This window comes from Salvelinus alpinus, chromosome 22 (assembly GCF_045679555.1).
Source record: "Salvelinus alpinus chromosome 22, SLU_Salpinus.1, whole genome shotgun sequence".
Lineage (NCBI taxonomy): Eukaryota > Metazoa > Chordata > Actinopteri > Salmoniformes > Salmonidae > Salvelinus > Salvelinus alpinus.
Window position 1 is genome coordinate 47,381,153 of NC_092107.1, and position 24,568 is coordinate 47,405,720.

Below are 24,568 nucleotides of genomic sequence, written 5' to 3' on the forward strand. Positions count from 1 at the left end.
TTTTGAGATCGGTTGTAAAACCAAGGTTTCCAGAACCCTTCTGCTGATCTCTTACGTGGTTTAACTAAGGGAATACAGTGGTGAAATACGAGAGAAAAGTCTGGTAAGCAGACATTGGCCTGATTATAAGTATTTCCCCATGAAATATCATCAATCAATATATTAAAAGGACTCACAATTACTTTAGTTAAATATTCTACATTTAATGCTACTAAATCATTCCCATCTGTTCATTTCCAGCTGCCAAAGAGAAGTGGAACATTGGAAAGTGGTCAGATATGGCAGTATAAAGTATACCTGTATTAGCCACATTATTCAAATAATTTGTAAAAAATATGATCAATAAGGGTGGCAGGTGAACTGGTCAGTCTTGTGGGCTAATAGATGAGAGGGTACAGATAGCTGAAGTATAAAGAACTCAAAAAGTCAGATGTCAGTGAGTGGTTCTCACTTTTAAATAAATGTATGTTGTAAATCACCCAATAGAAAACACGTGTTATCTTCAATATTAATCAAATGGAAGGTGGATGAGAGGATATCAATGAAATTACCAACGTCAGAATCGGGTGGCAGATTGACGTATCCAATTACCTTCTCTTTTTTTTTTACCAGCAAAAAAAAAAACTAACAGGAGGGAATTTCTAGAAAAAAAAAGATTCAAGAATAATGTTATAAGATTTAAGTGCGAGGTCCTCTCTTACAAAGAATTGAAAATGTTTATGAACAAAAATAGACTCATCTTCTCCCATTCTTGACGTGCTACAGTGGGTGAACAGCATTATAAAAAGGAGACGTAAAGCATCGTTGTCTCGTCAGTCAATCGCGTTTCCGAAAGGACAACAACGGAACATGACCGAGAGAAGACAGATAATGAACAAGGTGGTCGTCATTTTTATTAGGAAGACAGCGAACGTTCAAATTAAATTTTAAAAAAGAAGCTCATCTTGGAATTAGATAAATTGCTATATAGGTTGTTAAATTGCTTAACATTATAGTATATCACAAGTTTCAGGTACATTTCAGGAAATTAGAATCTATATCAACACAATCCTTATATTTATCTTTGGCTTCATTAATATCTAAAGCGTTAAAGACCATGTTATCAGAGTTGATATCCTTGGCTTCATTATTATCTAACGGGTTAAAGACCATGTTATCAGAGTTGATATCCTTGGCTTCATTAATATCTAACGGGTTAAAGACCATGTTATCAGAGTTGATATCCTTGGCTTCATTAATATCTAATGGGTTAAAGACCATGTTATCAGAGTTGATATCCTTGGCTTCATTATTATCTAACGGGTTAAAGACCATGTTATCAGAGTTGATATCCTTGGTTTCATTATTATCTAACGGGTTAAAGACCATGTTATCAGAGTTGATATCCTTGGCTTCATTATTATCTAACGGGTTAAAGACCATGTTATCAGAGTTGATATCCTTGGCTTCATTAATATCTAACGGGTTAAAGACCATGTTATCAGAGTTGATATCGTTGGCTTCATTCATATCTAACGGGTTAAAGACCATGTTATCAGAGTTGATATCGTTGGCTTCATTCATATCTAACGGGTTAAAGACCATGTTATCAGAGTTGATATCGTTGGCTTCATTCATATCTAACGGGTTAAAGACCATGTTATCAGAGTTGATATCCTTGGTTTCATTAATATCTAACGGGTTCAAGACCATGTTATCAGAGTTGATATGCTGCCCAACTAAGAGAGATACACAGTCAGAATCATCCAGAGAGTGGAAAAGAAACATAGAAGTGTACGTCTCACATATCCAATACAACCATACGTTAGTGTTAGTTTCATCTATAGAGATGCACTTCCTATAGAATGCACATTGGCACAGTCCACATAACACCACCAAAGACTTCAGAGGGTTCTGTGTATTTTTGGTCATGAGGTTAGGTGAAACACATGAACAAAGTAGAGTAAATATGTGTGTGTGTGTCAAATCAGTAGCAGAGACAACTGTGATCACATGACAGTAGCAGAGACAGCTGTGGTCACATGACAGTAGCAGAGACAACTGTGGTCACATGACAGTAGCTAGTAGCAGAGACAGCTGTGATCACATGACAGTAGCAGAGACAGCTGTGATCACATGACAGTAGCAGAGACACGGGCTTCCAAAGTAGAACACCTCCCCATCACTGTCAGCATTCTTTAAAAGACCACAGGCTTTAAGAACCATTGTGGTCTGACCTATGACGTGCATCCCCCCCCTTTGTTCTTCTCTTCCACTCATTTGTTGTCTCTTGTTTCATTGATTCTCATTTCGTTCACATCCTCCCATCTCTCTCACACCGTCTCACCCATCGCCATCTGAAGCAAAGTGGAAATGTATTGGCTTCTCTATTGGATTCTCAATATAACCTTAGTATTTCAGCTGAATCATAACATGGACATATCTTCTTAATACACTGCTCAAAAAAATAAAGGGAACACTTAAACAACACAATGTAACTCCAAGTCAATCACACTTCTGTGAAATCAAACTGTCCACTTAGGAAGCAACACTGATTGACAATACATTGCTAATGCTGTTGTGCAAATGGAATAGACAAAAGGTGGAAATTATAGGCTATTAGCAAGACACCCCCAATAAAGGAGTGCTTCTGCAGGTGGTGACCACAGACCACTTCTCAGTTCCTATGCTTCCTGGCTGATGTTTTGGTCACTTTTGAATGCTGGCGGTGCTTTCACTCTAGTGGTAGCATGAGACGGAGTCTACAACCCACACAAGTGGCTCAGGTAATGCAGCTCATCCAGGATGGCACATCAATGCGAGCTGTGGCAAGAAGGTTTGCTGTGTCTGTCAGCGTAGTGTCCAGAGCATGGAGGCGCTACCAGGAGACAGGCCAGTACATCAGGAGACGTGGAGGAGGCCGTAGGAGGGCTACAACCCAGCAGCAGGACCGCTACCTCCACCTTTGTGCAAGGAGGAGCACTGCCAGAGCCGCCCTGCAAAATGACCTCCAGCAGGCCACAAATGTGCATGTGTCAGCATATGGTCTCACAAGGGGTCTGAGGATCTCATCTCGGTACCTAATGGCAGTCAGGCTACCTCTGGCGAGCACATGGAGGGCTGTGCGGCCCCACAAAGAAATGCTACCCCACACCATGACTGACCCACCGCCAAACCGGTCATGCTGGAGGATGTTGCAGGCAGCAGAACGTTCTCCACGGCGTCTCCAGACTCTGTCACGTCTGTCACATGTGCTCATGTGCTCAGTGTGAACCTGCTTTCATCTGTGAAGAGCACAGGGCTCCAGTGGCGAATTTGCCAATCTTGGTGTTCTCTGGCAAATGCCAAACGTCCTGCACGGTGTTGAGCTGTAAGCACAACCCCCACCTGTGGACGTCGGGCCCTCATACCACCCTCATGGAGTCTGTTTCTGACCGTTTGAGCAGACACATGCACATTTGTGGCCTGCTGGAGGTCATTTTGCAGGGCTCTGGCAGTGCTCCACCTTGCACAAAGGCGGAGGTAGCGGTCCTGCTGCTGGGTTGTTGCCCTCTTACGGCCTCCTCCACGTCTCCTGATGTACTGGCCTGTCTCCTGGTAGCGCCTCCATGCTCTGGACACTACGCTGACAGACACAGCAAACCTTCTTGCCACAGCTCGCATTGATGTGCCATCCTGGATGAACTGCACTACCTGAGCCACTTGTGTGGGTTGTAGACTCCGTCTCATGCTACCACTAGAGTGAAAGCACCACCAGCATTCAAAAGTGACCAATACATCAGCCAGGAAGCATAGGAACTGAGAAGTGGTCTGTGGTCACCACCTGCAGAACCATTCCTTTACTGGGGGTGTCTTGCTAATTGCCTATAATTTCCACCTTTTGTCTATTCCATTTGCACAACAGCATGTGAAATTTATTGTCAATCAGTGTTGCTTCCGAAGTGGACAGTTTGATTTCACAGAAGTGTGATTGACTTGTAGTTACATTGTGTTGTTTAAGTGTTCCCTTTATTTTTTTGAGCAGTGTATAACAGAATATAACAATTATAATAGACTGAATTTAACTGTAGAAAAACACATCGTGTGGCCATAGGGCCCTAACACCTTATGCAAACAGAGTGATGGAGTGACCTATACGGTCCGTTCCAAAATTTGTGCAGCAAAAAAGTACACTACCGGTCAAAAGTTTTAGAACACCTACTCATTCAAAGGTTTTTCTTTATTTTGACTATTTTCTACATTGTATAATAATAATGTAGACATCAAAACTATGAAATAACACATATGGAATCATGTAGTAAACAAATCCAACTATATTTTATATTTGAGATTCTTTAAATAGCCACCCTTTGCCTTGATGACAGCTTTGCACACTCTTGGCATTCTCTCAACCAGCTTCATGAGGTAGTCACCTGGAATGCATTTCAATTAACAGGTGTGCCTTGTTAAAAGTTCATTTGTGGAATTTATTCCTTCTTAATGCGTTTGAGCCAATCAGTTGTGTTGTGACAAGGTAGGCGGGGTATACAGAAGATAGCCCTATTTGGTAAAAGACCAAGTCCATATTATGGCAAGAACAGCTCAAATAAGCAATGAGAAACGACAGTTCATCATTACTTTAAGACATGAAGGTCAGTCAATGCGAAAAACTTCAAGAACTTCAAGAGCAGTCGCAAAAACCATCAAGCACTATGACGAAACCGGAAAGAAACCACTACTAAAGAACACCAATAAGAAGAAGAGACTTGCTTGGGCCAAGAAACACGAGCAACGGTAGAAATTTGTCCTTTGGTCTGGAGTCAAAATTGGAGACTTTTGGTTCCAACCACTGTGTCTTTGTGAGACGTGGTGTGGGTGAAACGATGATCTCAGCATGTGTATTTCCCACCGTAAAGCATGGAGGAGAAGGTGTGATTGTGTGTGGATGCTTTGCTGGCGACACTGTCTGTGATTTATTTAGAATTCAAGGCACACTTAACCAGCATGGTTACCACAGCATTCTGCAGCGATACGCCATCCCATCTGGTTTGGGCTTAGTGGGATTATCATTTGTTTTTCAACAGGACAATGACCCAACACACCACAAGGCTGTGTAAGAGCTATTTGACCAAGAAGGAGAGTGATGGAGTGCTGCATCAGATGACCTGTCCTCCACAATCCCCCGACCTCAACCAAATTTAGATGATTTGGGATGAGATAGACAGCAGAGTGAAGGATAAGCAGCCAACGAGTGCTCAGCATATGTGGGAACTCCTTCAAGACTGTTGGAAAAGCATTCCAGGTGAAGCTGGTTGAGAATGCCAAGCATTTACAAAGCTGTCATCAAGGCAAAGGGTGGCTATTTGAAGAATCTCAAATTAAAAATATTTGTTTAACACTTTTTGGTTACTACATGATCCCCATGTGTGTTATTTCATAGTTTTGATGTCGTCACTATTATCCTACAATGTAGAAAACAGTAAAAAAAATAAAGAAAAACTCTTGAATGAGTAGGTGTGTCCAAACTTTTGACCGGTAGTGTATGTAGAACTACATAGAAAACTATGGTCGGTCGCTGCGTTTGCGTAAAGCGCGTAGTGGCCTTAAGCTACCATCTGAAGACAGCACAGCTGTGACCGTTAGATATTTCACACGGGTCAGCTCTTCACAACTTCAGCTGTTAGATATTGTTTCTAAACTATAGATGCATAGAGAGAGAGTAACCTGAAAACTAGAAGGAACTATACTTATGGTGAAATATTTTGACAGGGAGTGTGAGATGAGCTTTGTGAGAATCTATGTGTCAGCATATGGATGCACTTTTGGGTGAGAGCGTGTGTGTGTGGTTGCGTGTGTGGTTGCGTGTGTGTGGTTGCGTGTGTGTGTGTGCGTGTGTGTGTGTGTTATAGCCCTGGTGTCCTCTGTCTGTTCTTCCTTCAGTCTGACAGGATGGTGTTACGTTCACCGATCCAGAAATGGACCACACTCATCAGAAGTGCAGTTTTGGACGAATCAGCAGGCAGCAACCATTGTGTTCCTCATTTTCAGCCTTACCACTATAGGAAGAGACAGAGAGAGAGAGAGACAGAGAAAGACAGAGAGAGTGACAGAGATACCTATTTTAGCTCAAGTGTGCTCTCTCAAGCCCATCCCTTGGCACAACAGTTTATAGAGTTTGAATGCCCGAGTATCTCCACTGTGTCCTTAATCTGCTGTTGAAGGCAACTGAATTATTTCTGCCGAATATGCTTGTATTTAGTCTGTAGAAGTGCATTACTGTTTAGTTATCTCAGAAGAATGACAGAATTCAGTAGCACCATCCAACACAGTCTTCTTACAGTAGACCTGGACACAAAGCATGTTAGTTGATCATGAAAAACAATGAAAGACATCACTTTCTATGTACATTTAACAAAAAGAGGGAGGTTCTGTCAACTCTACCTGCATGACTTTAGGAGTTTACTATGTCACATTTCAGTTGTATAAACCTAACCTGTCAGCAAGCATAGAAATATTTACAGTCAATACTGCTATAGGCGTAATACCCATGAAACCTCATTTCATATAAATCAGTTTGAGGATGGTAATTTATTTATTAACTATATTTAACTAGGCAAGTCAGTTAAGAACAAATTCTTATTTACAATGATGGCCTACTCCGCCAAACACGGACGACGCTGGGCCAACCAATTGTTCGCCCTATGGGACTCCCAATCACGGCCGGATGTGATACTGCCTGGATTCGAACCAGGTACTATAGTGACGCCTCTTGAACTGAGATGCAGTGCTTTAGACCGAGGCGCCACTCGGGGTAATGGAGATCAAACATAAATCAAATAAAAGAATACTGTGTGGTAGAAATGATTGTTTTCCCATTGTGAAATAGGCTTTACGGCTATTTTCATGCAGATGATTGTGTCAAGTTACCTACCCTCTGATGTCATCGATGTGCGACTTTACAAGTAGTTTTCGAACAGGGGAAGCTAACGTTCGTGAGAAAGGTAAAGTGTGAAACGTCACATATGCTGAACGTTTATTTAATTTAGTGGTGCTGTGTTATGTCATATGCGTTATTAGCAAATATTTCGCCAATGACATCGAGCTAAAGTGTTTCGATAGTTGTGTTAACATGCTACCTTAACTAGCATAGCTTCAGCGTTCTGGTAAACACATGGTTAGTCCTTTGCTAGATTTGACTTCTGTCCTATTACATAAATAAAGACATCCAAATAATATCATGACTATTTATAGGCCTACCAGTTACTGTAGCTACTGTTTAACACCAGATGTGGTTTTAACAAAGATTTGTGTTATCCATTACTGGGAGTTAAGGTTAATTAGGTCGCCTGGAGACCCGACGTTGAATTCTGTCAGGTATAAATTAGCATTTGAATCAGGAAAGTTAACTCTTACGACCTCTTCAAGCCATCACGTTGAATAAAATGATATTTTAACGTACTTAACCGGTTGGCTGTGCTGGTTGGTCCTCTTGAGGTAGGAATGTGAGACAATATATCCACAGGAAAGTATAATTGCATTAAAGGTTTCAAAGCGTTGGTAACAGTAGTGCGTTCAGATATAAAATCACCTGAAGGATAAGCACGAGACGCATGCATACTTGCCGAGCTCGTGCACGTGTTTACATGGGTCTGCGCATGTCTCAGGTGATGTGTCTGGTTTCAATTTACCCTACTCTCCCCAAACTCCCAAGTCAGAGATACCAACAATCTTTGGTTAAATTACATTGTCTGGTGTAATAATCTGTAGCTACCAGTTACTTTTACTGTATCAAAACGTTCTGCAGTGTTTTTTTTTTTTTTTTACAGCTAGATATGTACAGGGTCATGTCACTGTTAGCAAAAGATACCACCTTATGTAGTATTTATTTATATGTAGTATATATATTCTGCTTCACCCCAGGTATGCCAATGTGATCATGGCCAGCAGGCAGTGGTGTGAGGGTCACTCCACCCCAGTGCTGTGTGTGGGGGCCTCTGGGGGTCCGGAGGGTCTCCTAGCCTCTGGCTCAGAGGAGGGTGAGGTAACAGTGTGGAACCAGGAGGGAAAGGTGTTAGCTAGTCTCCGTCTGCCCAGCGGGGATGATGTGACCAGCGCTGTGTTCTCACCGGCGGCTCCAGGCCTGTTGTATGTGTCCCACGGGGAGATGGTGAGCGTACTGGACCCTAGGAGCCTGAAGGGGGCGGTAGAGGAGCTGCAGGGTGCGGGAGAGGAGGAGATCAACTCTCTGGCTCTGAATGAGACAGGCTCAGCTCTGGCCGTGGCTGATGACTCAGGGGTGGTGAGGGTGCTAGAGCTGCCGGGGGGCAAAGTAAACAGGACGCTCCGCAGACACACCAACATCGTCTCATCTGTGGCTTTCCGCCCTCTCAGGCCCAACAACTTGGTCTCAGCCGGGCTCGACATGCAGGTGAGACGACTGGAGACGGAGAAAGAAAGGGCATGCTTGAGAGTACCCTGTTTGACTAAGTAAGCATGTCTTGACCCCTTCTGTCCTCAATCTCCTGCAGGTGATGTTGTGGAGCCTACAGAAGACCCGCCCCGTCTGGACCCTCAACCTGCAGGAAGTGGCTGAGGAAGAGGAGGGCCATCAGCAGAAGGCCGGTCAGCTCTTCAACCCACCTCTGGCCCACTGCGTCTCTGTAGCAACCTGCGGGAATGTTTTGGCCTGCGCCGCCGAGGACGGACGTGTGCACCTGATGCGGGTCGGCAGTGGCTCCAAACTGGACCAGCAGGGGGCCATCAAGGCCCACAGCCAGGGAGCCTCACAGGCCCACTTCCTTAGCTTCTTACCCCACCCATACTGGCTGGCAACTGGGGGCAACGACGGCATGGTGGCCCTCTGGGACCTAAGTCAGAACCCGGTAGTTACTGTTGAGGATCAGGGCAAGCCACAAGCAGCACCAGCCCACCGCAGGAGATCCAAGGCCAGGGCTAAAGCCAAACTCCAGGCCAAGTCCCAGCAGGCAAAAGAGGAGACTAAGAAGGAGAGGGAGGAGGAAGAGGTGGAGGAGGGCAGCAGAGTGGATCAGTCACCAGGCACGGAGGAGGCCCTGAAGTCAGGACCTAAACTCAGCTTCAGCCATGGGGACAAGGTGAACTGGGTGTGTCCCACTCTGCTGAGAGGAGAGCCCAGCCTTGTGGTGGCTGACCAGAGCCCTAACCTGTCTGTCTACTCTCTGGCTGGTCTATAGACGTAACCTGTCTGTCTACTCTCTGGCTGGTCTATAGACCTAACCTGTCTGTCTACTCTTTGGCTGGTCTATAGACCTAACCTGTCTGTCTACTCTCTGGCTGGTCTATAGACCTAACCTGTCTGTCTATCTGTCTGGCTGGTCTATAGAACTAACCTGTCTGTCTACTCTTTGGCTGTAGCAATATACAGACTGCCTTACCTTGTATTACTTAGTAGTTTAAGGGGCCCTCCTTCCTCTGAGTTTTGCTCACTGAGCGATAGTATCATCAGCCTGTCTGTGTAATAAGACTGGCAGACAGAACCTTCTTTAACCAGAGGCATCCACCTAAAGGAGGACTGAACAATGTCTTTATCAGCAGGGTTCTCCCCTTCAAAAAGACTGAAACACTGACCATCTGATAGGACTGCACCATGACAAACCAGAGGGGTGAAGACAGGTCCATCTGATAGGACTGCACCATGACAAACCAGGGGGGTGAAGACAGGTCCATCTGATAGGACTGCACCATGACAAACCAGAGGGGTGAAGACAGGTCCATCTGATAGGACTGCACCATGACAAACCAGGGGGGTGAAGACAGGTCCATCTGATAGGACTGCACCATGACAAACCAGGGGGGTGAAGACAGGACCATCTGATAGGACTGCACCATGACAAACCAGAGGGGTGAAGACAGATCCATCTGATAGGACTGCACCATGACAAACCAGGGGGGTGAAGACAGGTCCATCTGATAGGACTGCACCATGACAAACCAGGGGGGTGAAGACAGGACCATCTGATAGGACTGCACCATGACAAACCAGGGGGGTGAAGACAAGTCCATCTGATAGGACTGCACCATGACAAACCAGGGGGGTGAAGACAGGTCCATCTGATAGGACTGCACCATGACAAACCAGGGGGGTGAAGACAAGTCCATCTGATAGGACTGCACCATGACAAACCAGGGGGGTGAAGACAGGTCCATCTGATAGGACTGCACCATGACAAACCAGGGGGGTGAAGACAGGACCATCTGATAGGACTGCACCATGACAAACCAGGGGGGTGAAGACAGGACCATCTGATAGGACTGCACCATGACAAACCAGGGGGGTGAAGACAGGTCCATCTGATAGGACTGCACCATGACAAACCAGGGGGGTGAAGACAGGTCCATCTGATAGGACTGCACCATGACAAACCAGGGGGGTGAAGACAGGTCCATCTGATAGGACTGCACCATGACAAACCAGGGGGGTGAACACAGGTCCATCTGATAGGACTGCACCATGACAAACCAGGGGGGTGAAGACAGGTCCATCTGATAGGACTGCACCATGACAAACCAGAGGGGTGAAGATAGACGCAGATGTTTGATCAGCTCAACAATGATAAGACTGTGCCATGTCAAGATTAGGCAGATGTTACTGGTGTCACTGTGCTAGTTTATCAGCTTCCTCCCTCAACTTGCCTGACTGGACTTAACACCAATGTTTCCCAACTCCAGTCAATTACCCCCAACACTACACATTTTTATTGTAGCCCAGGACAAGCACACCCTGATACCTCTTGTCAACTAATCATCAAGCCCTCAATGAGTTGAAGGAGGTCTGTTTTTTTTCTTTCAGGGCTACAACAAAAAAACGTGTACGGCTTTAAGTACTGGAGGACCGGCCGTTGGGAAACACTGACTTATACCAAAGTCCTCTGCCTCGCAAACACACCTGACCCCTCGCTTGATAATATGTACAAACCAGATGTGCCACTGAAAAGGATATGATTCCATTTAAACAATCTCACTCCATTAGCCACTAATCTTGTTGCTGGTAAAACTATATTGGTTGGTGTGACAGGATGTTTGTCATCAGTTTTACTACAATGGAGCTTAATTACAAACGTGCTGAGTGGAGTTTTGTCTTTCCTGAATGTATATATGCATGTAGACTATATATACAGCAGTATGTGGACAGCCCTTCACATTAGTGGATTCGGCTATTTCAGCCACACCCGTTGCCGACAGGTGTATTAAATTCGAGCACGCAGCCATGCAATCTCCATAGACAAACATTGGCAGTAGAATGGCCCTTACTGAAGAGCTCGGTGACTTTCAACGTGGCGCCGTCAAAGGATGTCACCTTTCCAACAAGTCAGTTAGTTAAATTTCTGTCCTGCTAAAGATGCCATGGCTGAGCACACAAGCCTCAACCACGCGCAATGCCAAGCGTCAGCTGGAGTGGTGTAAAGCTCACCGCCATTGGACTCTGGAGTGATGAATCACGCTTCACCATCTGGCAGTCCGACGGACGAATCTGGGTTTGGAGGTTGCGCGGTAGAACGCTATGCGTAGTGCCAACTGTAAAGTTTGGTGGAGGAGGAATAATGGTCCGGGGCTGTTTTTCATGGTTCGGTCTAGACCCTTTAGTTCCCAGTGAGGGAAATCTTAATGCTACAGCATACAATGACATTCTAGACGATTCTGTGCTTCCAAATTTGTGGCAACAGTTTGGGGAAGGACCTTTACAGAAGAAGGCTTTTATAGCAACAAAGGGGGGACCGACTCCATATTGATGCCAATGATTTTGGAATGAGATGTTCGACGAGCAGGTGTCCATACTTTGTCATGTAGTGTACATACACTGAGTATACAAAACATTAAGAACACCTGCACTTTCCATGACATAGACTGACCAGGTGAAAGCTATGATCCCTTATTGATGTCACCTGTTAAATCCACTTCAATCATTGTAAATGAAGGGGAGGAGACAAGTTGAATGGGCAAGACAAAATATTTAAGTGCCTTTGAACAGGGTATGGTAGTAGGTGCCAGGCATACCGGTATGTGTCAAGAGTTACAACACTGCTGGGTTTTTCACACAACAGTTTCCTGTGTGTGTCAAGAATGGTCCACCACCCAAAGAACATCCAGACAATTTGACACAACTGTGGGAAGCATTGGAGTCAACATGGGCCAGCATCCCTGTGGAACGCTTTCAACACCTTGTAGAGTCCATGCCCCGACCAACAGGCTGTTCTGAGGGAAAACGGAGGGAGGGAGGGTATTAGGAAAGTGTTCCTCATGTTTGGTGTACTCAGAGTATTGCAAGGCATTGCAGCTTTTTAAGGCAATTTCTGATTGAGCCGACATATGTAACTTTTTACCGTGAATGGGATATCAGCAAATGCCGGAACATACCCTTTAAAAAGAGCCACAATGCCCATGACCTACAATCAGATTGAATATCACTGTATTTTTTATACAATCGAGTCAATATCAGTCAAGATGTCAGCAGCTAGGTAAGGATGTATTATTGAGTCATACCAGGTCCAAAAAAAAAAAAAGTCTTGATTTTTTTATCCAATTTAAAAAAAAGTCTTGCAGTGTGTATGACTCAACCTTGTCAGTAAGCTTTTTCTTTCACAGCGTTGATGTCACAATGATGTTGCACTCACCAATAAACCATAAAAACAGATTTTATTTACAAGCTGAACAAGACAAAAACATAAGAACATTCCTATTTGGCTAAAAGTCATACAGATTCATGGTCAACTTCCCCCTTTTAAAAAGGTGTAGGAACTACAGAATGCACTGGACCACAATACAAACGGATGGAACATTCAACTAACCCATTCCAAAAAGGAACCAAAATCTGTGTTCGGAATACTAACTGCTGTAATCTAAATGGAGAAATCCGATAGGTCGTCTGAGGTGGGTTTAGTGAAATATCCCATCACATTCACAGGATATCATGATTGATGGATTATTCAAATGCTGATGAGGGGGAAAAAACTAATAGTAGAAATAGATATTGCCATTGTTTCATAGCAGTGGGTGAGACTATCCACTATGAAGAGGACGGGTCATTTGCTAGACACAAAGTAACACCTGCTAGAGACGAGCAAAAGCAACAAAAAAATTGAAATTATCAGATCTTTTCGCAAAATTAGCATTCAATACATCAAGTACCACTGCTGACCTTGTGATGTCAGCACAACTCACTTCCATAGTGTAGTTGTGTTGAGTCTGGAGTCCTGAGGACCGACGAAGATACCTGATATGCTGAGAGACCTTAGCCTAATTCCCCATAATGCACCCCACTCAAGAGCTCTTGGCCAAAGTAGTGACCTATGGGAACTAAATGGCTCTTGGGCCAAAGTAGTGACCTATGGCAACTAAATGGCTCTTGGGCCAAAGTAGTGACCTATGGGAACTAAATGGTCAATAAAGAGACCCAGTCATCTCACAGCTTGGCCAGGCTCTTCTCGAGGCTGGCGATGTCTGCCTTCCCGTCCTCCCCCTTGCTGCCTCGGGCACTGCACTCCAGGAACTCCACCTTCATGGGCAGCTGGCTGAACTCAAAGTCCTTGCCTTTTTTCCCCAGGTGCACGGTGGCCCCCGCAGACCCATCCTGGGCACTCAGAGTCGCAGACCGTGTCACTCTCAGTGTGTTCCTGAGGGGAAACGGGAAAGGTTAGGATCAATACATTCTGTAGAATCACACTTCCATTTAAAATTATGGCTGTGACTTTAACAGTAAGAAAATATTTTTTATGGCAAAAAACAGAACGATTCGGTCCTTAAACTAGTTGTATGTAAAATATTGTGCTACAGCTTGGAAAATAAATACATGTCACTCTGGATGACAACAGTAATGTTTGTTTTCAACATTAGGACTGTTCTCCTAAAGAACTTAAATCCGCTTCGTTTTTCGTTTCCTTGCCATGGTACTAACGAGTGTCGTGACACTGGTATCATCCCGGTCCTGGTGTTGGCAGAACCGTGAACCCTGTCCAACTTTTTAGAGTACCAGACGCGCGCGGCAAATTAAAGATTCAACTCGCAAATCTAATGCCAAAGCATTTTTAGAAGCATTGCCTCTATAGCTAATACCGAACACTCATTCTTCATCGCTCAGTCTTCTAAACTACCGACTCCATTTAATGCCAAGATGTTTATATATATATCTTTTTTTTTATACTTTTGTCATGCTTTTTGTGACGTGAATCATAATTACAGTTGCAGTCTATCAGGTTGCGTGATCCTCATAATGTTACGTGGAAAATAAAACGGGACGCAGAAATAAATGTAGATCATACCTCACACAAAAATGTGACCAGTTCATTTTCGTTATTTGCATTTAATTTCTTTGACTAGTAAAATGCGAGTGAACTGTTGTCACTTTAGAGCCCTACAGAATGTCCATCTTATGTTTGCTAACATTAAAACAATTAAGTGTTTCCCTTTCCACAACACACGGAGTCCAAAAAGGGATTCATAACATGATTACTTACATCTCTTTCTCCAGCTGCTGACGAATCAGCTTAGCAGATTTTGCCATGGTGATATCTAGAGAGACGGAAAATATATGAAGTAACACTCCTTTCAAATCATTAGCACACAACGTCATTCTGGGGAGTTTTTTTTGTAGAGGGTGAGGGAGGGTTTGACAAGTGATGTGTCACCTTGCTTGTTGCAGGCCACTATCAGAGAGGGGACATTCCTGGACACTACACTGTCAGTCAACAGGAAGTACAGGAACTCAGCCACGTCTCTCACTTCCTTCTGGAAAATGGCACTGTCCACCACAAACACCATGGCTCTGCAGTCAGAGAAAGGAGAGAACAAAAGACAAAGTGAGTCTCTCAGGATGTTGATCTTAGGTCAATCACTGCATGTTATTCACATTATACACCTCACACCTGAAATATAAACACCATATTCAATATGGATCTCCATTACATCGGCCAAACTCAGACGACGCTGGGCCAATTGTGCGCCGCCCTATGGGACTCCCAATCACGGCCACTTGTGATACAGCCTGGAATTGAACCAGGGTGTCTGTAGTGACACCTCAAGCACTGAGATGTTATCACAGTCCCCGCTGTTCCATGAGGTATACTTTTACCTGTTATTTTTTTAAATCAGATTTTATTGCTTGCATGAGTTACTTGATGTAGAATAGAATTCCATGTAGTCATGGCTCTATGTAGTACTGTACACCTCCCATAGTCTGTTCTGGACTTGGAGACTATAAAGAGACCTCTGGTGGCATGTCTTGGATAAGTTATAAACCTCCCATGGATACCTTACACCTGAAATACACCTGAAATACAAGCACCATATTATAGACCCCCCCTCTATTATAGACACCTTTCATCTTCACTCACCTGGCAGCTGACTTGAACTTCTCCACATACTGAGGCCGAAGACTGTCATGTCCAGGTAAGTCAATCAGGAGCCAGCTGCTGCCCTGCACACCGTAGTACAGGGGGACGGTCAAGCCAGTGTGTGACACATTTGACAAATGCATTTGTTTTTAATAATGTAAAGTTCTAGATCCATTCCTGGACCTTCAACTCACTGCCCTCACCACATCCGTTTCCTCCCTTACCCTCTCGTTCTTGGCTTTGTAAGGGGCACTGTTGTCTGTGATGGAGGTCTGGGTTTTCTTGAACTTTCCTGACAACAACTGCAAACAATGACCATCCATCAGTGTCATACAACTTCTGCCGTCTGTAAATAGTTGGAATGGATAATGCCATATGTTGCACGGATGTACTCACTCGACTAAAGAGAAGGGTCTTTCCAGAATCGCAGAGACCAACCAGCAGCACAGCACTTTGGACAGTTTTTCTTCTTAGTACGTACTTCAACAACACTGAAATGTAAACCCAATAATAGGTTTGGTTTTAGCTACCATACAAAGCTGCCAACAAAGCAGACGAGCACCTGACAAAAAGCGTAGCTAGTACAGTAACGTTAACTAGACAGATCGCTAGTGACCACTACTAGCAAGCTAGCTAGCGAACCTTTTGATAGCAGGCTTGATAAAAGACAAGTTTGCTTGAAAATCTCATAGCATAGAAAGCCAGCAGGCTGAAGCCCGGCTGGCCAGATAACGCAGTGGTTCCAAACTCCGGTCCTCGAGTACCTCCACAGTACACGTGTTTATTGTAGCCCCGGCAAAGCACATCGGATTGAACTGGTCAACTAATCATCAGGCCATCAATGAGTTGAAGGACGTATGTTTGTTCGGGGCTAGAACAAAACGGTGTGCTTTTGGTGATACCCCTGGACTGGATATGGGCAACACTGAGTTAACGTGAGCTGGAATTAATTTAGCTAGTTACGTTAGCTTGCTAAACTTACCAAAAGTAATGACAACAACAGCCAAAGAAACAATAATTCCGATCATAAATATGGGATCTTGGTCTTCCAACACCTTCTTTAAAGCGTCTAAATAAGGTTCAAAGGGATTTTCTCCCGCTTCCACGTCTATTTTCTCCTCCATATTGATGCCGGGCTCTGTAGCAATATCTGCCTTCATATCTGAGCTGTCACTTCACTGAGGACATGCGTACAGTCTTCTTCTTCGGGATTAGGTTGGCGAATTGCGTCCAACTTCTAAGGTGCATACACTGCCACCTACTGTACTGGAGTGTGAGGCCAGTCACGGCCTACCTAAATGTAATGATCTTCATTAATCCTGTTCCTCTAAGAAAGTGAAATAGAGCCCTAGACACCACTTCCCTTTCCCCACTACACCCCCTCTAGCCTCTCTAACCCTCTAGAGCCCTAGACACCACTTCCCTCCCACCACTACACCCCCTCTAGCCTCTCTAACCCTCTAGAGCCCTAGACACCACTTCCCTTTCCTCCCCCAACTACACCCCCTCTAGCCTATCTAACCCTCTAGAGCCCTAGACACCCCCTCTAGCCTCTCTAACCCTCTAGAGCCCTAGACACCACTTCCCTTTCCCCACTACACCCCCTCTAGCCTCTCTAACCCTCTAGAGCCCTAGACATCACTTCCCTTTCCCCACTACACCCCCTCTAGCCTCTCTAACCCTCTAGAGCCCTAGACACCACTTCCCTTTCCCCACTACACCCCCTCTAGCCTCTCTAACCCTCTAGAGCCCTAGACATCACTTCCCTTTCCTCACCCAACTGCACCCCCTCTAGCCTCTCTAACCCTCTAGAGCCCTAGACACCACTTCCCTTTCCCCACTACACCCCCTCTAGCCTCTCTAACCCTCTAGAGCCCTAGACACCACTTCCCTTTCCTCCCCCAACTACACCCCCTCTAGCCTATCTAACCCTCTAGAGCCCTAGACACCCCCTCTAGCCTCTCTAACCCTCTAGAGCCCTAGACACCACTTCCCTTTCCCCACTACACCCCCTCTAGCCTCTCTAACCCTCTAGAGCCCTAGACATCACTTCCCTTTCCTCACCCAACTGCACCCCCTCTAGCCTCTCTAACCCTCTACAGCCCTAGACACCACTTCCCTCCCCCAACTGCACCCCCTCTAGCCTCTCTAACTCTCTAGAGCCCTAGACACCACTTCCATTTCCTCCCCCAACTGCACCCCCTCTAGCCTCTCTAACCCTCTAGAGCCCTAGACACCACTTCCCTTCCCCCACTACACCCCCTCTAGCCTCTCTAACCCTCTAGAGCCCTAGACACCACTTCCCTTCCCCCACTACACCCCCTCTAGCCTCTCTAACCCTCTAGAGCCCTAGACACCACTTCCCTTTCCCCACTACACCCCCTCTAGCCTCTCTAACCCTCTAGAGCCCTAGACACCACTTCCCTTCCCCCACTACACCCCCTCTAGCCTCTCTAACCCTCTAGAGCCCTAGACACCACTTCCCTTCCCCCACTACACCCCCTCTAGCCTCTCTAACCCTCTAGAGCCCTAGACACCACTTCCCTTTCCCCACTACACCCCCTCTAGCCTCTCTAACCCTCTAGAGCCCTAGACACCACTTCCCTTCCCTTCCCCAACTACACCACCCAAACCCCAACCCAGTCCAGGCTCTCTAACCCTTTCACACAATCTCTCCCCATCTACGTCATACAGTTCACAACATATCAACACATGCTCCACCGTTTCCTCCACTAAACACTCATCCAACAGACCTGTATCATGTCTCCCTATCATCCACAATGTGGCATTCAAACCTGTGTGACCAAACTGTAGTGTACCCTACACAACTTCAAACCTGTGTGACCAAATCGTAGTGTACCCTACACAACTTCAAACCTGTGTGGCCAAACCGTAGTCTACCCTACACAACTTCCTCTGCCCTACATCCCATACTCCCCACCTCTTCCTTTACTGAACGTTGCACGAGATAAAATTGCCTCCCCTTACTATTTATTTATTTATTTATTTAACCTTTATTTAAGTAGGTAAGTCAGTTAAGAACAAATTATTATTTACAATGACGGCCTACCAAAATGCCTCCTGCGGGGACGGGGGCTGGGATTAAACATTTTATAAAAAATATAGGACAAAACACACATCACGACAAGAGAGACAACACAACACTACATAAAGAGAGAGACCTAAGATAACAACATAGCAAGGCAGCAACACATGACAACACAGCATGGTAGCAACACAACATGACAACAACATGGAAGCAACACAACATGGCAGCAGCACAACATGGTAGCAGCACAAAACATGGAACAAAGATTATTGGTCACAGACAACAGCACACAGGGCAAGAAGGTAGAGACAACAATATATCACGCAAAGCAGCATCCCACCCCTTTTCCAAAGATCGAGCCCTTTTGCCCTGGTCCAGAACTTCACTTTTCTGCTGCCCAGCGGGACCTGAATATCCACCCCGTCTCTCCTCACAGCATTCTTAGCCACAACATCAGACTTCTCATTTTACCCTCCACACCCATCCTCTTCAATCCCATTAACAGCACCATCATCTCCACAAACAAGTCTGTCCTATCCGACCTGCCCGTCTTCACACTACTCAACACTGCAGCCCAATCAAAGCAGATCACCACTCTGAGTTGTTCCACCTCCTTCACCCATCTCAAACCTCCTTCACCCATCTCAAACCTCCTTCACCCATCTCAAACCTCATTCACCCATCTCAAACCTCCTTCACCCATCTCAAACCTAGAATCATGGCCATCAACTCGGCCGCATACACTGACACAATCAGTTAAATTCTTACGTACTCACTCGGCGGCAGGTAGCCTAGTGGTTAGAGTGTTGGGCCAGTAACCGTAAAGGTTGCTAGATCAAATACCTGAGCTGACAAGGTAAAAAAATTGTTGTTCTGCCCCTGAGCAAGGCAGGTAACCCACTGTTCCATGGATGTTGATTATTGTAGCCCCCTGTACCTTGTACAACTGACTAGGTCTTTCCCCTTTCACTATCATGGGTTCTCTCATCACTTCCCATTCACACCTCCCTGCCACCACTGCAGATGTCAACTCCAAGCATGACTTTATAACCCTTTCCACATTGATTCTCCTCCCCTTCCCATCATTAACACTCACTAGTCCCGTTATCTGTAAATTCTTCAACGATATTCCCATCGTTATCTTTATGCTTACGTCCCCAAAATTCATTATGGGCATTAAAATCACCAAACCATATTACTTTCCTACCCCTAAACGTCTAATCAATCCCTTCTAACTGTGCTAACAGGAGAGGTTTGTAGGGGTTATAGAAGACAGCTATTACAATGTTACCTCTATTCATACATATTTCTATCACCACACATTCTAATATCTCCATAATACTGTGTACGTACGCCATCCCCTCGTTTACCAACGTAGCACAACCCCCACCTGACCCCTCCAATCTATGACACCGTACAGAACTGAATCCCGGAATCACAAACTCCAGTTGACAATCTTCTTCTTCTTCTACTTCTTCTTCCTCTACTTCTTCTTCTTCTTCTACTTCTTCTTCTACTTCTTCTTCTTCTTCTTCTTCTACTTCTTCTTCTACTTCTTCTTCTTCTTCTTCTACTTCTACTTCTTCTACTTCTTCTTCTTCTTCTAATTCCTCTTCTACTTCTTCTTCTTCTTCTACTTCTAATTCTTCTACTTCTTCTCCTGCTTCTACTTCTTCTATTTCCTCTTCTACTTCTTGTACTTCTTCTTCTTCTTTTACTTCTTCTTCTACTTCTTCTTCTTCTACTTCTTCTTCTTCTACTTCTTCTTCTTCTACTTCTTCTTCTTCTACTTCTTCTTCTACTTCTTCTTCTTCTACTTCTTCTTCTACTTCTTCTACTTCTTCTTCTTCTTCTTGAGTTTTTATGGCAGACTACATATTGATGTATTGCTGGTATCTACTGTACGGGGATAGTGAAACAGAAATATTCCAGTGTTCCAAAAAAAAGAAAGAATTATGCTTATTTTCTCAGATTTAAACGTTACAATGTCCACCTTCTAAACATGCAACATGTCAGGATCTCTCTGTTGACAAGGAACATCATCTGGTGTCTCTAGTCCTGCTACCATTACTTCTTCAACTAGTCCTGCTACCATTACTTCTTCAACTAGTCCTGCTACCATTACTTCTTCAACTAGTCCTGCTACCATTACTTCTTCAACTAATCCTGCTACCATTACTTCTTCAACTAGTCCTGCTACCATTACTTCTTCAACTAATCCTGCTACCATTACTTCTTCAACTAGTCCTGCTACCATTACTTCTTCAACTAGTCCTGCTACCATTACTTATTCAACTAGTCCTGCTACCATTACTTCTTCAACTAGTCCTGCTACCATTACTTCAACTAGTCCTGCTACCATTACTTCTTCAACTAGTCCTGCTACCATTACTTCTTCAACTAGTCCTGCTACCATTACTTCTTCAACTAGTCCTGCTACCATTACTTCTTCAACTAGTCCTGCTACCATGACTTCTTCAACGAGTCCTGCTACCATTACTTCTTCAACTAGTCCTGTTACCATTACTTCTTCAACTAGTCCTGCTACCATGACTTCTTCAACTAGTCCTGCTACCATTACTTCTTCAACTAGTCCTGCTACCATTACTTCTTCAACTAGTCCTGCTACCATTACTTCAACTAGTCCTGTTACCATTACTTCTTCAACTAGTCCTGCTACCATTACTTCTTCAACTAGTCCTGCTACCATTACTCCTTCAACTAGTCCTGCTACCATTACTTCTTCAACTAGTCCTGCTACCACGACTTCTTCAACTAGTCCTGCTACCATTACTTCTTCAACTAACACCACTCCTTTCTTCCACTCTTCTCACCGTCTTCGGAGAGGAGACATGCTGGACAGTCCTTATTCTAACCACCTCCAGAGAGGAGACATGCTGGACAGTCCTTATTCTAACCACCTCTAGAGAGGAGACATGCTGGACAGCCCTTATTCTAACCACCTCCAGAGAGGAGACATGCTGGACAGTCCTTATTCTAACCACCTCCAGAGAGGAGACATGCTGGACAGTCCTTAATCTAACCACCTCCAGAGAGGAGACATGCTGGACAGTCCTTATTCTAACTACCTCCAGAGAGGAGACATGCTGGACAGTCCTTATTCTAACCACCTCCAGAGAGGAGACATGCTGGACAGTCCTTATTCTAACCACCTCCAGAGAGGAGACATGCTGGACAGTCCTTATTCTAACCACCTCCAGAGAGGAGACATGCTGGACAGTCCTTATTCTAACCACCTCCAGAGAGGAGACATGCTGGACAGTCCTTATTCTAACCACCACCATAGAGGAGACATGCTGGACAGTCCTTATTCTAACCACCTCCAGAGAGGAGACATGCTGGACAGTCCTTATTCTAACCACCTCCAGAGAGGAGACATGCTGGACAGTCCTTATTCTAACCACCTCCAGAGAGGAGACATGCTGGACAGTCCTTATTCTAACCACCTCCAGAGAGGAGACATGCTGGACAGTCCTTATTCTAACCACCTCCAGAGAGGAGACATGCTGGACAGTCCTTATTCTAACTACCTCCAGAGAGGAGACATGCTGGACAGTCCTTATTCTAACCACCTCCAGAGAGGAGACATGCTGGACAGTCCTTATTCTAACCACCTCCAGAGAGGAGACAAAAATCTAAATTCAAGTTTAGATAGCTGTGTATATTTTTGGTGTATTTTTCCATTGATACATTATGGGTATTCTTCGTATACTAGAGATTATAGTTTTTATTTTGCTTCTCATATATCTTCAGTTGTTGCTTCCTGCACAGGTGTAACCTCTGTAAATTTGACATTTAAAAAAAAGTGTTGTTATGAAATGAAAGATCTTTTGAGTTGGCATGGGGATGAGTTCAGAGACTCCATGATGCTTGATCCCCCCCACCTAGTTCAAGTCCTTCGTCTTCTGCGAGGCACCTGGTCCAATCACCTTTCTTCCACATAGCTGTAAACGCCTTCTTCAAAAGGTCCATATAACATGAGATACGTCCCATATTGCACCCTTTTCCCTGTAGTGCACTACTTCTGACCAGGGCGGTCAACACTAGTGCACTACTTCTGACCAGGACGGTCAAAACTAAGGACGGTCAGTAACTCAACCCTTTATTAGTGCATGTATCCCAAATTGCACCCTATTCCCCATGTGCTGCACTACTTTTGACCAGGGCCCTATGGGTAGTGTACTATATAGGGTGCCATATGAAACGCAGACGTTATGTCATAGATCAGACGTGACGACAAGTCTGTCATGACATGAGCGGATACCAACCTAATGCAGTTCTCTTCCAGGAGGCGGCAAGTGGATCAGGACCCCGGCCATTGTCTATTCCACCCACGTAGCCACCACCCTGGTCCCCATCCTTTACTACCCCTTCCCCACAGAGCCCCACCCTGGTCCCCAGAAGGACCGTTACACCCTGGCAGTCATCTATGCTCTGTACCTCCTGGTTCCTCTGCTGCAGCTGCTCACAATGCTCTTCAGATCAGTTTACAACACTCAGGGAGGAAAGGGCTCAGCTAAGGCCAAGGAGGGGGAAAGGGCCCAGCTAAGGCCAAGGAGGGGGAAAGGGCCCAGCTAAGGCCAAGGAGGAGGAAAGGGCCCAGCTAAGGCCAAGGAGGAGGAAAGGGCTCAGCTAAGGCCAAGGAGGGGGAAAGGGCTCAGCTAAGGAGGGGGAAAAGGCCCAGCTAAGGCCAAGGAGGGGGAAAGGGCCCAGCTAAGGCCAAGGAGGAGGAAAGGGCTCAGCTAAGGCCAAGGAGGAGGAAAGGGCTCAGCTAAGGCCAAGGAAGAGGAAAGGGCCCAGCTAAGGCCAAGGAGGAGGAAAGGGCCCAGCTAAGGCCAAGGAGGAGGAAAGGGCCCAGCTAAGGCCAAGGAAGAGGAAAGGGCTCAGCTAAGGCCAAGGAGGAGGAAAGGGCCCAGCTAAGGCCAATGAGGAGGAAAGGGCCCAGCTAAGGCCAATGAGGAGGAAAGGGCCCAGCTAAGGCCAAGGAGGGGGAAAGGGCCCAGCTAAGGCCAAGGAGGGGGAAAGGGCTCAGCTAAGGCCAAGGAGGGGTAAAGGGCTCAGCTAAGGCCAAGGAGGGGGAAAGGGCCCAGCTAAGGCCAAGGAGGGGTAAAGGGCTCAGCTAAGGCCAAGGTGGAGGAAAGGGCCCAGCTAAGGCCAAGGAGGGGGAAAGGGCCCAGCTAAGGCCAAGGAGGAGGAAAGGGCTCAGCTAAGGCCAAGGAGGGGGAAAGGGCTCAGCTAAGGCCAAGGAGGGGGAAAGGGCTCAGCTAAGGCCAAGGAGGGGGAAAGGGCCCAGCTAAGGCCAAGGAGGGGTAAAGGGCTCAGCTAAGGCCAAGGAGGGGGAAAGGGCCCAGCTAAGGCCAAGGAGGAGGAAAGGGCTCAGCTAAGGCCAAGGAGGAGGAAAGGGCTCAGCTAAGGCCAAGGAGGGGGAAAGGGCTCAGCTAAGGCCAAGGAGGGGGAAAGGGCCCAGCTAAGGCCAAGGAGGGGGAAAGGGCCCAGCTAAGGCCAAGGAGGGGGAAAGGGCCCAGCTAAGGCCAAGGAGGAGGAAAGGGCTCAGCTAAGGCCAAGGAGGGGGAAAGGGCTCAGCTAAGGCCAAGGAAGGGGAAAGGGCTCAGCTAAGGCCAAGGAGGAGGAAAGGGCCCAGCTAAGGCCAAGGAGGAGGAAAGGGCCCAGCTAAGGCCAAGGAGGGGTAAGGGCTCAGCTAAGGCCAAGAAGATCAAATGAGACACTCATCTATTACTAGTTGGATTGACTGTACAGGTGGATTACTAGTCTGATTGCCAATCTCAAAGTATGACCCCACTGTACATCCATCCAGGCAATCATCCCTCTAATCTAGACTATTGTACATCCACCCAGGCAATCATCCCTCTAATCTAGACTATTGTACATCCACCCAGGCAATCATCCCTCTAATCTAGACTATTGTACATCCACCCAGGCAATCATCCCTCTAATCTAGACTATTGTACATCCACCCAGGCAATCATCCCTCTAATCTAGACTATTGTACACAAGTTCAGAGTGATTTTTTTCTTCTTCCCAAGTGATGAATTATCAATTGGTACATTTTAAGTCAAGAAAAATATCAAGGTTATATTAAACATTCTTCATAAGAATTTAAACGTTTGATAATCTGCACACAGGTGAGCAATAGTCAAGAATGTTGACACCAAGA

At 45.6% G+C, this 24,568-nt stretch overlaps 2 protein-coding genes across 5 annotated transcripts; one reads left to right on the forward strand and one right to left on the reverse strand.

Annotated features, from left to right (window-relative positions):
• Positions 1 to 6,769: 6,769 nt before the first annotated feature.
• On the forward strand, positions 6,770 to 12,546 carry wdr53 (WD repeat domain 53). Its single transcript, XM_071360189.1, has 3 exons — positions 6,770 to 6,959; positions 7,879 to 8,386; positions 8,487 to 12,546. The coding sequence occupies exons 2-3, from the start codon at positions 7,895 to 7,897 to the stop codon at positions 9,168 to 9,170; spliced, it is 1,176 nt and encodes a 391-aa protein (XP_071216290.1). The 5' UTR covers positions 6,770 to 6,959; positions 7,879 to 7,894; the 3' UTR covers positions 9,171 to 12,546.
• Positions 12,547 to 12,613: 67 nt separating this feature from the next.
• Positions 12,614 to 16,545, reverse strand: LOC139549564 (signal recognition particle receptor subunit beta-like). Of its 4 annotated transcripts, XM_071360191.1 has the most exons (8): positions 16,306 to 16,545; positions 15,720 to 15,814; positions 15,518 to 15,625; positions 15,324 to 15,406; positions 14,619 to 14,755; positions 14,448 to 14,502; positions 13,358 to 13,607; positions 12,614 to 13,319 (listed from the first exon to the last, which is right to left on the reverse strand). In XM_071360191.1, exons 1-7 carry the CDS (start codon positions 16,481 to 16,483, stop codon positions 13,397 to 13,399), a joined length of 867 nt encoding a protein of 288 aa, XP_071216292.1. In that variant the 5' UTR covers positions 16,484 to 16,545; the 3' UTR covers positions 12,614 to 13,319; positions 13,358 to 13,396. The 4 variants fall into 4 exon arrangements, with proteins under 4 accessions (XP_071216292.1, XP_071216294.1, XP_071216293.1 ...); XM_071360193.1 differs by having other exon boundaries at positions 12,614 to 13,607; positions 15,548 to 15,625; XM_071360192.1 differs by having other exon boundaries at positions 12,614 to 13,607; positions 15,527 to 15,625.
• Between the last annotated feature and the right edge of the window lie 8,023 nt (positions 16,546 to 24,568).